General features: G+C 43.3%; 1 protein-coding gene across 1 annotated transcript in view; it reads left to right on the top strand.

Annotated features, from left to right (window-relative positions):
• The window catches only part of RBM47 (RNA binding motif protein 47), a 164,613-nt gene extending 152,845 nt beyond the window's left edge, over window positions 1-11,768 (top strand). Inside the window, exons 9-10 of the mRNA XM_081304676.1 lie at window positions 2,706-2,917; window positions 9,067-11,768. Of these exons, the coding sequence (XP_081160802.1) occupies window positions 2,706-2,917; window positions 9,067-9,303 (449 nt within the window). The 3' untranslated portion in view covers window positions 9,304-11,768. The remainder of the gene's footprint in view (window positions 1-2,705; window positions 2,918-9,066) is intronic.
• Window positions 11,769-13,269: the final 1,501 nt, after the last annotated feature.

Here is a 13,269-nt window from a genome sequence, read left to right as displayed (position 1 = left end):
AGACTAGGCAAAAAGAAGGTGGCCTCCTAGACCTTCTTATCTGGAACTTATGGGATGATCTAGCTCCAGGTCTAGCTCCAACCACGTTCAAATCAAACTGTCAAGTAGGAACTTTTTCTAGTGGGTATCACCAATTGTTGGGCTTTTTCTCAACCTGCGGCCAAGAAGGCAGAGTTAGGCCAGATAGTAGTGCATGCCTGTAATCCCAGCTGAGGCAGGAGGATCACGAGTTCAAAGCCAGCTTCAGCAACTTAGCAAGACCCTGTCTCTAAATGAAGCCTGGGGATGAGGCTCAGTGTTGAATGCCTCTGTTAATCCCCAATAACACTACACACACACAAACACACACACAAAAGGCAGAGTTAAGGTTAAGGAGAGGGAAGATATAAGAGAGGAAGAATATGAGACTCTCTGTATCTTCCAATAGCCAAAATCTATCTGTTTCTTTCTCAGGTCTATTTCTGTTCCGACCATCAAGCGGTTTTTTATTTGTTTATTTTTGCTTTTTTTTTTTTTTTTTTTTTTTTTTTTGTTCCCAGTGACGGGATGGAACCCAGAGTGTCATCCATATAGGCAAGGGCCCTACCACTGAGCTATATCCCCCATCCTACCCTAACTGTCTGAAGCCTGGAGGTGTAGCTTATTATCAGTTCTGGGTGTTAAAGGGTAGAAATCTCCCTTCAAGAGGAAGTAGCACCATTTGTCCCTCTTATGGTCTGAGCAAACATGAAGACTTGGGGACAAGGCAGTCGTCAGAGTTTTTGTGATTGCTGATTCCCTGTATTATAATTTCCAGCACTCGCGTCCTCTTCCTGCTGGATCAGTAGATTTAGAGTAGGGATGCTCAAGTCAATCTAGCTAGGGATCTTGAACTGTGCTCCAATCCCCAAGAACCTGTTTGCCAACATTGTTGCTACCCTGGGTCACCTAACCTGAGGCAGTGCTTCTGATCCTAACCTGCAAGAAATTTTAACTCCATTCAGTGAGCCCTGCATAAACTTGCTCTCAGCGCGTACCTCATAAGCATCTAAAAACATGGAAACTTGAGTTGTTGAATAACTGGAGCAGCATTCCTACGACCTCTTCCTGGCCTGAAGAGCATTTGAAGCTCAGCTACTCTGATTTTCCTGGACAAAATTGGGTCTAGGAATCTGTGTTTGAGACATAGATTGGCATTGGCTTCACAGGGCTAAAAAGCACGTTTATAATGGAGCCTCCATTTGAAGGAAAGTGATGATTTTTTTTTTTTTTTTTTTTTTGCCTGTGAAATAGTCCCTCCATCTCTGCAGTTAAGTGACTGGCACTAGATTTCCTTATAAATATCATTGGTCCTATGAGCAATGTAAAACTGATTCCCTAGCTTTCTGAAACTCCAAAACATCTGGATAAAGGAGTTCTACTTATTGGGAAAGGGTCTTTTCCTCTTGTCAAGTTACAGTAGCTTAAGGTTTAACTAGAGAAAATAACTGTTGAACAGTCTTTAGCCACGTATCACCCCAGGTAGATTCCTGCAGGCTGGTGGCCAGAACCATGTAGAGTTTACTTGGTACAATCCCAACAGGCTTAAAATTGATAACCCTCTGGGTCCCATCCCCTTGGCCTCGATTTCTGATCACCCAGAAAATTTGAACTAGGAGAGACACCAGGGCGGTGGTGTCTGGGCACAAGACCAGTGGAAGATATGGTTGGAAAGGCAGGTAAAATATTTGGTTAAGGTTTTAGATATTTTTTATTGAATGACTGTACCATTGTTCCACTTACGGTCATGTGCCTCTTTACTTTTGATCAAGTCAATCTTCATTAGAATAAATGGACCTACCTATAGTTGAAGAAGAAACATAAATGAAAGGGTTCTTTGTGTATCCATTTCATATTCTTCCATATCCTTTCAACACGCACAGCATACACACGCACACACTTCCCCCAAATCAATGCTGAAATCTTTTCCTTGGGAACTTTTCTTATTGTATGCTGACATTCAATCACTAGTATCTCTTTGATTCTCTGCTTAAAATCACTCCTTTGGATGCTGTTCAGAAAGTATTTGAATTGGCAGGTCCCTGAAAGACCAGTCACTCTTCCTGCTTTACTGCTAGAAAAATTAGAGAATTTTACATCTTTTATTAGTCTCCCCCATCCTTGCTCTGTAACACTGACATCCGAAATACAGGGCAGGGAGAATGTGCACAGATCTCTGAAGTGTCAGAATGAAACCTCACCAGCACTTGCTTTTTAAAAAGCGGTGAAAGTGAAAAAGGCCCTGGGTCTGGTGATGGAAGAGGTGAGTGAGAACCGACAGGCAGGCGCAGCGCTCACCTCTGATTTCACTTCTTATCCTGAGCCCATTCTTCAGGGTCTCAGGCCCTTTCCTGCTTGATGGGACATCAAGAGAAAGATTCAGAGGGCACTTTCCGTAGACAAGGAGAAAATGTTGGTGCACACCCCTAACTCTAGCCTCCCCTTCCACGTCGGGAGACACCATCCCGTGTGGTTCCAAGACAAGCAGAAGTTCTCTGCTGCCTCCCGTCCCTTCCTGCTAGGCAGCACCTTGTTAAATGGCTTCTACTGAGAAAACATTCATAAAGTCTGGGGAGGCCCCCTGACTGCTCACCTTGTTTTTTTCAAAAATACCATTGAGCACATGGTAGATCCTCCTCAGTGACTGAAAGTGACGGACCTGTTTTGCCTTCTTGCTTCTCTTGCAGTGGCCATCCCTGCCATTGGGGCCCAATATTCCATGTTTCAGGCAGCCCCAGCCCCTAAAATGATTGAAGATGGCAAGATCCACACAATGGAGCACATGATCAGCCCCATCGCTGTGCAGCCAGACCCAGCCAGTGCCGCCGCCGCCGCTGCTGCTGCTGCTGCTGCAGCCGCCGCTGTCATTCCTGCAGTATCAACGCCGCCACCTTTCCAGGTAGAGCTCCCCTTGGGTCATTGTCATTTGTATGTGGATCCTCTCCTTGCTGTGGCATCATCTTAGCATTCGGCACTTGAATTTACTTGGAGCCCAGCTCTCTGTTAGAGCTATGGCATTGGGTGATTTTTTTTTTTATTAAGAATTGCACTGCTCTGAGTGTGTCCTTGTTATTAAAGATAGGGAGCAGTAATACGAAATATGAGGTGTGGTTTTTCAGGGTCATACTTTTGTACAGCACCAAAGCGTGTTCAGCTCATGCTGTGAAGGAGTTGATGCCGGGAGTCCAGGGAGATGGAGCCTGTGTTCTTATTCTGATTTGAAGCTCATGAAAGATTTTTTGTAAATGTTTACCCTGTATACATAAAATATGTTTTATGTATTTATGTGTGCACACATATGCGTAAAAAGCACAAGAATTTCTGTGTAGATAAAAGTATATAAAACTTTACAAAAATTTACCCTCACTCCTCTTCTCTGGCCACAGTTCACACTATTCCCCTGTCTTTTCCCAAACTAATGTTACCATTTGGGCCTCCTTCCCCTCCTTTGCTCATCATGTTCTCCTACCTACCATTTCTTGGTTGTGCCTCTTCTGCAGCACCTCCCTCTCACCTATCCTAGAGAAGTCCTCCCTCCCATACTTGTCATTACCACAGTATTACCTGGCACCTAGCTGCCACTGTGCTCTGTCTTAGAAAGAGACTCCCTCAGGCCAAAAGCTATGTTTTAGGCTTCTTTATATCTTCAGTGCACAGCACAGAGAGACATCAACCCTACCAAAAAGTCTTGTTAGAGCTCTTCTCTATGAAGCATTCAATCATGAGCACCTTACTACGAATGAGAAATGCCCGCGCCTAGTGTCTAATTGAACAAGAACTACCCAAGGCATGTATTGAGAAACTGATCGCTAGACTCAAAGCCATTTCAGTTGGGCTGGACTGGGGTTCTAGAATGGGTCATTTTGTACAAGTACCTCAGTGGTTCTGAAATAGCCATCCCAGGAGGATGCTCTTTCCCTGCTTTTGCCTACTGGGAACCCATTCTTGGCTGCATTACTCAGAAAAGGTTAAACCAATTGGAGTTTGTCAATGTGTCATTAAGAATTCTTGGACTGGGGTTGTGGCTCAGTGGTAGAGCGCTTGCCTAGCATGCGTGAGGCACTGGCTTCAATTTTCAGCACCACATCTAAATAAGTAAATAAAATAAAGGTCCATCAACAACTAATAAAAATATAAAAACAAACAAAAAAAAAGAATTCTTTAAGTCAGGATCCCTCGGGGGCTGAGGTGATGGGGAGAAGGAAGGAAGAGACTCACACTGTACCATGACAGTTTAGTTATCACTTGAGGAATGATTGCAAATATCCGTAACTTGAAAGTAATACTGCAGTTAAGGTAATTTATTTTAATACCTATTTTTACTTCTAATAGTACATAATAATTGTACATATTTAGGGGTACAGTGTATTAAGATCTGATCAGGGTAACTGGCATATCCATCACCTCAAATATTTGTCATTTCTTTGTGTTGGGAGCATTCAGAATCCTCTCTACAAGCTCATTAGAAATATACAATGTTGTTAACATAGTTACCCTACTGTGCAATAGAACATTAGAAGTTATTCCTTCTAGCCAACTGCATTGAGTAATAATTATTAATTCTTCTCTACTATGAAACTCATGCAGTCAAAGTACAACTGTTGTCAGTTGATTGCTGTGGACATTTGTTCGTCCTCAGTACTTTGTGCAGAACGCCCAGAGCTACTGACTTTTTAACCTGCAGTGCCTTTGTACTCTTTAAGTCTGAACGCCCTGTCCTTGTCCTTTAACCTGGATTCTCTTCCTGCTGAATCATGGCAGAGGAAGGAGTTTCGGTGGTGGTGGTGGTGGTGGTGGTGGTGAGGATTGAAGCCCGAGGTGCTTTACACTGAGCCACATCCCCAGCCCTTTTTATTTTTTATTTTGAGACAAGGTCTTGCTAGGCCACTAAATTACTCAGGGTCTTGTTAAGTTGCTGAGGCTGGCCTTGAACTTGCAGTCCTCTGCCTCAACCTCCAGAGTCACTGGGATTACAAGTATGTGCCACCATACCTGGCAGAAGGAACATTTTTAAGCACCACTGATTGTTGAAAAGAATCCTCTCTAAGCCACACTGGAAACTGGTCTCCCAGCGTGGCTTCCAGAACCAACCTGAGGTACACCTTCCATCCTTCTCCCCTGCCTTGCAGGTGCTCAGGGATCCAATTCAGCCTTTTTATATCTAAAAGTTCATGTGGCCTTTGCAAGCAGTGAAGAAATATTTGCCAGCATAGATTGGCTTTTTCAAATTGCCTCCTCACAGTGTTTTAATTCTCAACAAGAAATCTGTAATATAGGTGGAGCAGAAATAACCATTCCTCCTGGAGGGAAACCCAGTCTTTTCCCTGCCCACCTGCCACCTTCCCACCTACCTCATCTCTCCTCGACACGTGTCACTTTTTGAAGGTCTCAGACCTAGTACATATAACTAGGCCGGGAATATGTGCCCCCTCGTTTGCTAGAGGATGTAAGTCCTACCTGCACATGTTACTTGTGACAAAGGCATATTACCAACACTGATGTCAAAGGATTCTTAGCCAAGCACAGGGAATGGGGTGAGAACAAAGCAAATTGCATGCAATAAAGGGGGGGGGTGACCTTGGTGATTTAGGTATAAAGCTGTTAATAATATATTTATAAGCCTCAGTGCTCACAAAAAATCTGGGATAGCAGGAGGAAGTGAAATTCACAGGCCAGCCCCGGTCTCATTTAATCCACGGTTTCAGTTTCCTCAGTTGAATTAGAAGTAGTTTTTAAAGGTGTTCAATGGTATCTTTCTCCCGCTGCCACTCCCACATTTTTCTCTCTTCCTTCTGTTCCATTAAGCTGTATTAATCAACGCAGTTGTCCTTCACTGGCTCTCTGCAAGACGCTTCTCATCTGTTCTTCCTTTGCAGGGAAGAAAATCAAGGCTGGGGGGGCAGGGGATGTGGCTCAAGTGGTAGCGTGCTCGCCTGGCATGCGTGCAGCCCGGGTTCGATTCTCAGCACCACATATAAACAAAGACGTTATGTCCGCTGAAAACTAAAGAATAAATATTAAAAAAATTCTCTCTCTCTCTCTCTCTCTCTCTCTCCTCTCTCTCTCTCTCTCTCTCTCCTCTCTCTCTCTCTCTCTCCTCTCTCTCTCAGTCTCTCTTTAAAAAAAAAAAAAGAAAGAAAGAAAGAAAAGAAAATCAAGGCTGGGGAGGTGACTGAATCACCTAGAGCCATATGACTGGCAAGGAGCCAAATTTGGGCAGACAGATCAGATCTATCCCTGTCTTCGTATTACAGAAAAATACTGTCCATGAAAGGGACGTCACCGGGAGTGAGAAAAGAGGCCAGGGGTTTAGCAACCTGCTCTTGATTTCAGGTTGGCCGAGGAGAGTTTGAGCCTTGATATTTCTCACAGTCCTAAGGAGGATTTGTCGACTCCACTCTCTGGGCACAGAGATGATTTTATCAGAAAGGGCAGACAGACAGCATGAGCCTTCCAGCACTCTGGTCACTACTGACAAGTGCTGCAGACCCTTCCCTCCCCCTGCTGGTCATCCCATTGGTGCTGCCCTCTATAGAGATATCCCCTGCTGGGGCGCCCACCTAGGCCAGTTCCTGTAGATGGCAAGGTTTTCAAACTACCAGGTCACAGTACATTTTGTTTCAGGCCTGAAATAGAACTACAACCCAAGGACCTGAAGGAAAACATCTTTTGGCAAAACAAACAAAAAAAGCCCATTCTACCCGTGGTTCTGCCAGCCCATGTCTTCTCCCAGAAATCATATGGATATAGGTTCATACACAGAGGTGATTAAAGATGTCCTAGCCCCCATACTTGGATTTTACTTACTCTCAACTTCAGTCATTTGGTGGGCAGAAAGAATGACCTTTAAACTGGTTTGCACCACTAAAGCAGGAAGCTGGAAGCTCTGACAGGACACTATTCTGTTGAGATCAAAGTGGGCAGGATCGTGTCTTGAGTTTGACTGCATGACCACTAACTGGGTCCCCAGACCATAGTAGGTGTTCAGTAAAGTTCAGGGAATGTTCATATATGGAAATTTAGATATCCAAGCATGACCTGCCACTAGGAAGCCAAGACTGAAGCACTCCTAGCCCCCTCCTCAGTCAGCTCTCCCTTTCGACACCCTAACCAATAGCACAAACGAAGATCGAGCACAGTTATTAGAAAACTGGAGCACGGTGGGCAGTAGCTGGCTGGTGGGTATTGCCATGTAGTTGAATCGTGACAGCTTCATTGTTGTAAGTTACTGCACAGTACTAGGCACGTGATAGGGAACGTTCAGAAAACACTCTGCTCAGCTGTCAGTGAGTTCTTGTCCTGGCAGCATGTTGGAAACACAGTGGTAGAAGTTTTTTCTTTTTTTTTTTTTTACCTAGTTTATGACCATTAAGGTCGTATGTCCAGGTTGAATCAGCACTGGGACACTCAGAACTGATGTTCCTCTGGATTTATTCTGTCATTCATCCACCCTGAGTGCTGAGTCATTTGCAGATATGTGCATAACTTGGTGTTGGGGGGACAGAGCACATCTGAGAGATGTCCTTCCTTCCCTGCCGTCTCCTCCCTTAGTGCATTTGTTATTAAAGCCTATATCCACACATTTTGGAAAGCATTGCTGTGACCTAATCTTCCAGTTTCAACATTCTCCTGGTTGTAAGGGGTAGCTAATGGGACTCTCGCTGTACATTGCATAGTGTCATAGGAGGCCAGATTATATTGGGTTCGACATTTCATTGCTTAAAAGCCGTGTCGCTATATGCAAGTCACTCAACACATCTGTACCTCTCTGCGTAATCAAGTACCCACCTTCACTGGCCGTTGTGATGATTCAATAATGTCAATCAAACAAGGAACGCAGAATGGTGCCTGGCAGTGGTAATCACTGTTGTCGTTCATTGTTATGATTATATGTTATTTGACACAGTTGAAAAAAGCATTCCTAAGTTAGAAGTTCCCTTGAATATAATTATTGGTCTGATTCGTAGACATGTTAGAGAAATAACTATTTTTTTTTATAAGAATTCAGTAAGAACTAACTTTTAAAGTCTAATTTTCCATTTAGATGTAGTGAGGCGTAAGGAGACCAGACAAGCCTTGAGTTCAGGATTTTCTGTGGAACATAAGATGCCCCAATCCCTTTTTCCACAAAGCTGCTTTCAGAACTAGCTCCACAGCAAACTTTTTGGAAAACACCTCACAGGACCTGAATCTTCCCCTCCTAATCCTGTTTGTTCTGAAAACACGGTGTCTTACACTCTGAGCAGGGGCTTGTACAGAGCTATCCACGCTGAGGCAGCTTGAGCTTCCTCCCTTCTCATTTGGAAACTGCTCTTTGTCCTTCAAAACAGTTTAAGCGTCCCCAAATTCTGAGATGCTTTCTCCAACTCTTTTAATTAGCAGAAAATCCTCTACGTGGAGGGGTACGCAAAGTGGTCTCCTATCTCAGGTGGGACATGATAGGAGCCATCAATCACATTGGCTGGAAAGTACATAGTCACAAAATTTTAAGGTCATAGCTTAAAAATCTGTCCCTTTGAAGACCATTTCCATTAAGTTGGAAAAGTCTCCTCTCTGTGTCCCCACAAATAAGTGTGAGTGAAGGCAGCTGGCAGGTATTTAGGGGCCACATTTCAAGGAAAATACTTATTTTTAATCATTGTGTGGAAGGAAGATTTTCCAATTCTCTTTCCAGCTCACTCTGGGGCATGGACAGGGTGGAATGATTGATAGAAGATTCCAGAGTATTCCAACTTCCCCTCAGCCTTCCTGGTCTCATTTTTACCAGGGTGGCATCCTGGAATTTGGATGAATGAGGTGCTTAAGGATGTCACTTCCCCTAGCTCTTTAATGGCTTTTACCCCAGTCCCTGTTGCTTGCTTACCCGCCTGGCTCCCCGTCCTGAGGTCCTGAGAATGGAATCCCTTGCCTTCATCCATCTTTGCGGATTCTTCCATCCCTGGGAGAAGATGCTCATTGAATGAACAGGTGGTGGTAACTGTTGTGAGTGTGAACTGTTGTGATTTGGAGTGAGCAGGCTCAGGAAGGCTTCTTCTTGTCTCCCCTCAGGGCCGCCCCATCACCCCCGTGTACACGGTGGCTCCGAACGTTCCGAGAATTCCCACTGCCGGCATCTACGGGGCCAGTTACGTTCCATTTGCTGCACCGGCCACGGCCACCATCGCCACACTACAGAAGAATGCTGCCGCCGCCATGTACGGAGGGTACGCTGCGGGCTACATACCTCAGGCCTTCCCGGCTGCTGCTATTCAGGTCCCCATTCACGACGTCTACCAGACCTACTGAGGCTGGTGACAGGCGCAATGGCCAGCCACAAAGATCGCTGCAGGAACACTGTACAATTTATGAAGAAAGGACCATGTTGGATTCGCGCACATGTGAACCGTGACCGTGAAGAATGTTATCGAATATCAAATATCACCTGAAATATTTTATACACATGAAGTTTTCACTAGTTTTTTTAAGACTGTCCTCAACTGAGCAGGCCTGTGTTCATACATTTCTCAGAGACTCGAAGGGGTGCGTGCCTTAATACATACCATCTTTTAAAAAACTTGTCCGACGAATGACATTTGTATAGAGGTTTTGTGTTGTTCTGTTTTTTAAGGATATATTTTCAGTATGAAGGTTATTTTCTTAACTTCTGCACTCCGGAGAGTTCTATTTTGTGGTACCTTCCATAGTAGACCAGCTGGCTGTTTAAAAAGCACCCTCGAGCAGCTGGAGAACGGTTTTGAAAAAAAATATATTCACTATTTAAAGATGCAAACAATCGTGCTTTAAAATACTACACCAAGCATTATTTTAAAGGTGATACTGGAAAGTGCAATTTTTAATATGAGTCAAACCTCTGCTGTATTTCCGCTGGCATTAAGGGTTGACGGTGTTACCATGTGTTACCATGATGCTTCTGTTTTTGAAAAGAAATCAGAACACTCAATCTCTCCTCAGGCCAACATGGAAATGACTCGTCACACTCTGAGTCCAAACACTGGAAAACTGTACCTGTCACCATTACCTTGGGTTGGTTCTCCACGTGCCTTGATTGTTAAGCATGCCCCTCCCATCCCGCCTCACCCCAGTCCCCATCCCTAGTCCAGCTTCAAAGTTTGGCAATTCTAGGAAGCATGAAGAACTCTATAGAGAAAACAACTGGTGGCTTTTGTATTTCTCCCTGGGTTTTTAATGGGCTTCTTTGTTTTGTTGTACTGTTTTGTTTTGTTTTGTTGTTTGGTTGGGGAGGTATTATCTTCTACATGTGCTCTTTTCAGTAGCAGAGTATGTGTAAGCACCGGGTTTTAATATTATGTTTGCATAAGATATCTTCGCATAGCTATTTAATTGTCCAGGATAAAACTTTAATTCCCTTCCTGATGTTTTTATTTTATTCCTTTTTGAAGTATGGGTTTTTAGAGACAAAGAATGTATGTTGTTGTGGACAAGATCCCAAAGACTCTTGTCAGCAGAAAGTTAAGCCTCTAGTTGCCTTATCATGTTTCATGCAAAATGCTGTGGTCACCTACGGTGTTGGGAACCTTATGCTTGTTGAAAAGGGCTTTTCCTCCTTAGCTGTGCACTCGGTGGCTGAGCTGAAGTGCGGCCCGCACATCCAGGAGGAGAGACCTGAAGGAGTTTTATAAAAGTTTGTAAATATCTTCTCATGCTGACTTTTTAGTCTTTTTATGTTGCTGAAGTTCACGGTATAGAGTTTAATGCAAAGTGAAACCATTTTATTTCAATGTTATTAAAAAGATTTGCTTTATTAGGAAGTAAATATATTGTTGCAGTGTTTTGTGCCTGTTTAAGGGCTTTTGTTTAGCAAAGTGAATGTAAAATACAGTAAAATGTTAAGATTGTCATCTCTTCTATGAACTACATCAACTTGGAATTTTGAAAAGGCTCTATCCAGGAAGTTCGGTGTGCAATAAGGTAGCAGATCCACAGTGGTGTTTTATGTCATGTTAGAGATTCATCAAATCATTCCATTCACTGTATTTCTGTTGATGGCTGAATTCTTATTTGTGGATTAATAATAGGATCATGCCCTTAGCAAATACTTTTAGTTGTTTTTTTTTTAATTAAGAGACTCCCAAATGCCTTCCCCCACCCATCTTGATGGGATGAGTTTTTTATATATATAAGGAATATTTATTTAACTATTCTATAAAATTATTGAGTGCCTGCTAAGGCCTTTAAACATTCCTGACATTCCTTTCCATCATTCTTAAATGACATAAAGTAATAGTGCAATGTTCCTGAAGAGGTACCCAGCAAGCTTCATCCAAACTCGGAATCTGTTGGAATGACTAATCCAACAAAATGCAATTTGGATCAGATCTTCATCCCTTGACTGTGTGAAAGAAGTACTCTCCTTCCAGTGAAGGATTGTCACAGAGGGTCACTGGATGAAACTCTGACCCAGTGCTCTTACTGTATTTTACATGTGCCTGTAAATTATTTGCAAAAAAGAAAAAGTTTTTTAACAGTATCTTAACATGGCAACTACCAAACTACCTTAAAAATAAACGTTGGTGACAGCCAGTTAAGTATCAGTGAGCCTCCTCTCTGTGGTCTTACCTGTTTCTATTGTTTCAAAACCATTTCATGTACACTACTGAGGTAAGTTTATAACTTGAAATGTGAACTTTTTATTTTTTAGGGGTTAAGAACAAACTACATAAATGTTTAAAAAAAAGTTTTAGAGTTCTGCTTCACGTGCTAGTAGTTTAGTTGTTACTTTTAGCTGCATTGTATTTGAAAAACTTTTTAGATCTTGCTCCATTTGCAGTACATTCTTAGGATGTATGTAGTAAATAAAGCTTTCTTTAAAGCAATTTCAAGACTTTATTTTAAATTGTGGGGTTTTTTTTAACACTGTTTTTTTTTTTTTTTCCTCCAACAAAATTAAGAAAGCCCTGATCTAGCATAGAAGTGATTTCACTAATTCAGCATTTTCATTTGGAGAAACAGACAAGCTATTGTCATGTCTTTAGCTTGAAATTTCTGTGGAAGATGAGTTACCGGGTTCAATTGTGAAGTGTCAGTATCCTCAAACTTTGGCTCAGAAGGTGGAGCATTCAAATCCTACTAAGCTTTTGGATTAGAACAGAATGTGGCAAATGGTCCCAGCTCTCTCCACGGAAGTCTGGTTAGGTGCCCAAGTGCTTTACATCCAGAACTCTCTGGAGGCGGCTGATGTGACATTGAACTGTTCAGTGATCTCACGAAAGTGCTGAGGTGACCTTGATGGTCACTGCCTGTGAAACCCAGGCTTTCTTGTTTCTCCTTTTCATAGTGCACAGCAAGGTTATAGAACGCTTCCTTCCCTTTTCTGTAGAGACCATCAGTAACTTCACACAGTGTCTAGTAGCAAAGTCAGGCAAGGGATTGGACAGAAAGGGACAAGTTGTCCAGGGAATTACTGCACTTTTCAAACTTGCTCCACTTGACTTTGCAGGTGATTAAGATCAAGAATTTGGCTAGCATGTAGAAGAGGCTCAGAACCCAGCAGGGCTGAGGCTGCTGCCTTACCTTTGAACCTGGGTCACGGCCTCCCAACGCACATTCCCTGGAATCCTAATTTCCTGCTTCCTCTTAGAAGTATAAAGACCTATTGAGAGGTAGAACAGGCCTGGTAATCTCCCAAGAAGACAGATCATTAGCAATTTTTTTTTTTTTTTTGTACCAGAGATTGAACCCAGCGGTGCTTCACGGCTGAGCCACCCCTCCAGCCCTTTTTATAAGTCAGAGTCTCACTGAGTTGCTTAGGGCATCACTAAGATGCTGAGGCTGAGCTTCGAACTTGCCATCCTCCCACCTCAGCCTCCCAAACTGCTGGGATTACAGGCAGGTGCCACCGCGCCTAGCTAGCAGTGTTTTTAAGGGCAACATGATCTACTGATTCCTTCTTGTTCCCAGAGAAAAGTACAGATGCCCTTGAAGAGTCACAGACTTAGATTGATCATGTTAGGACGGGAGTTAACAATCATACAAAATAGGTAGCACACCTCTCAGGGAGGGTGGGCTTTGTCCTTAGAGCTCAGCTTTGATCCTCTTGCGCTCCCAGGACTGGCGTCCTAGAACACAGAGCTCAGTAGTATGTCAGGTGAGGATAAATGTCATGACTCCAGGGTTCACTGGGCTCCGGCTTCCGTCACCTCAGGTGTACCACACAGTAAGTAGCAGAGTAGGTGAGGCAGAAGGTGACTGATCGAGGTCACACAGCTCGTAACAACCAGGACTCAAATCTGC

The sequence above is a fragment of the Spermophilus citellus genome, assembly GCF_964194105.1.
Source record: "Spermophilus citellus genome assembly, chromosome: 8".
Lineage (NCBI taxonomy): Eukaryota > Metazoa > Chordata > Mammalia > Rodentia > Sciuridae > Spermophilus > Spermophilus citellus.
The sequence above is the reverse complement of the archived record's forward strand: the minus strand, read 5'-3'. Positions and strand labels throughout refer to the sequence as shown.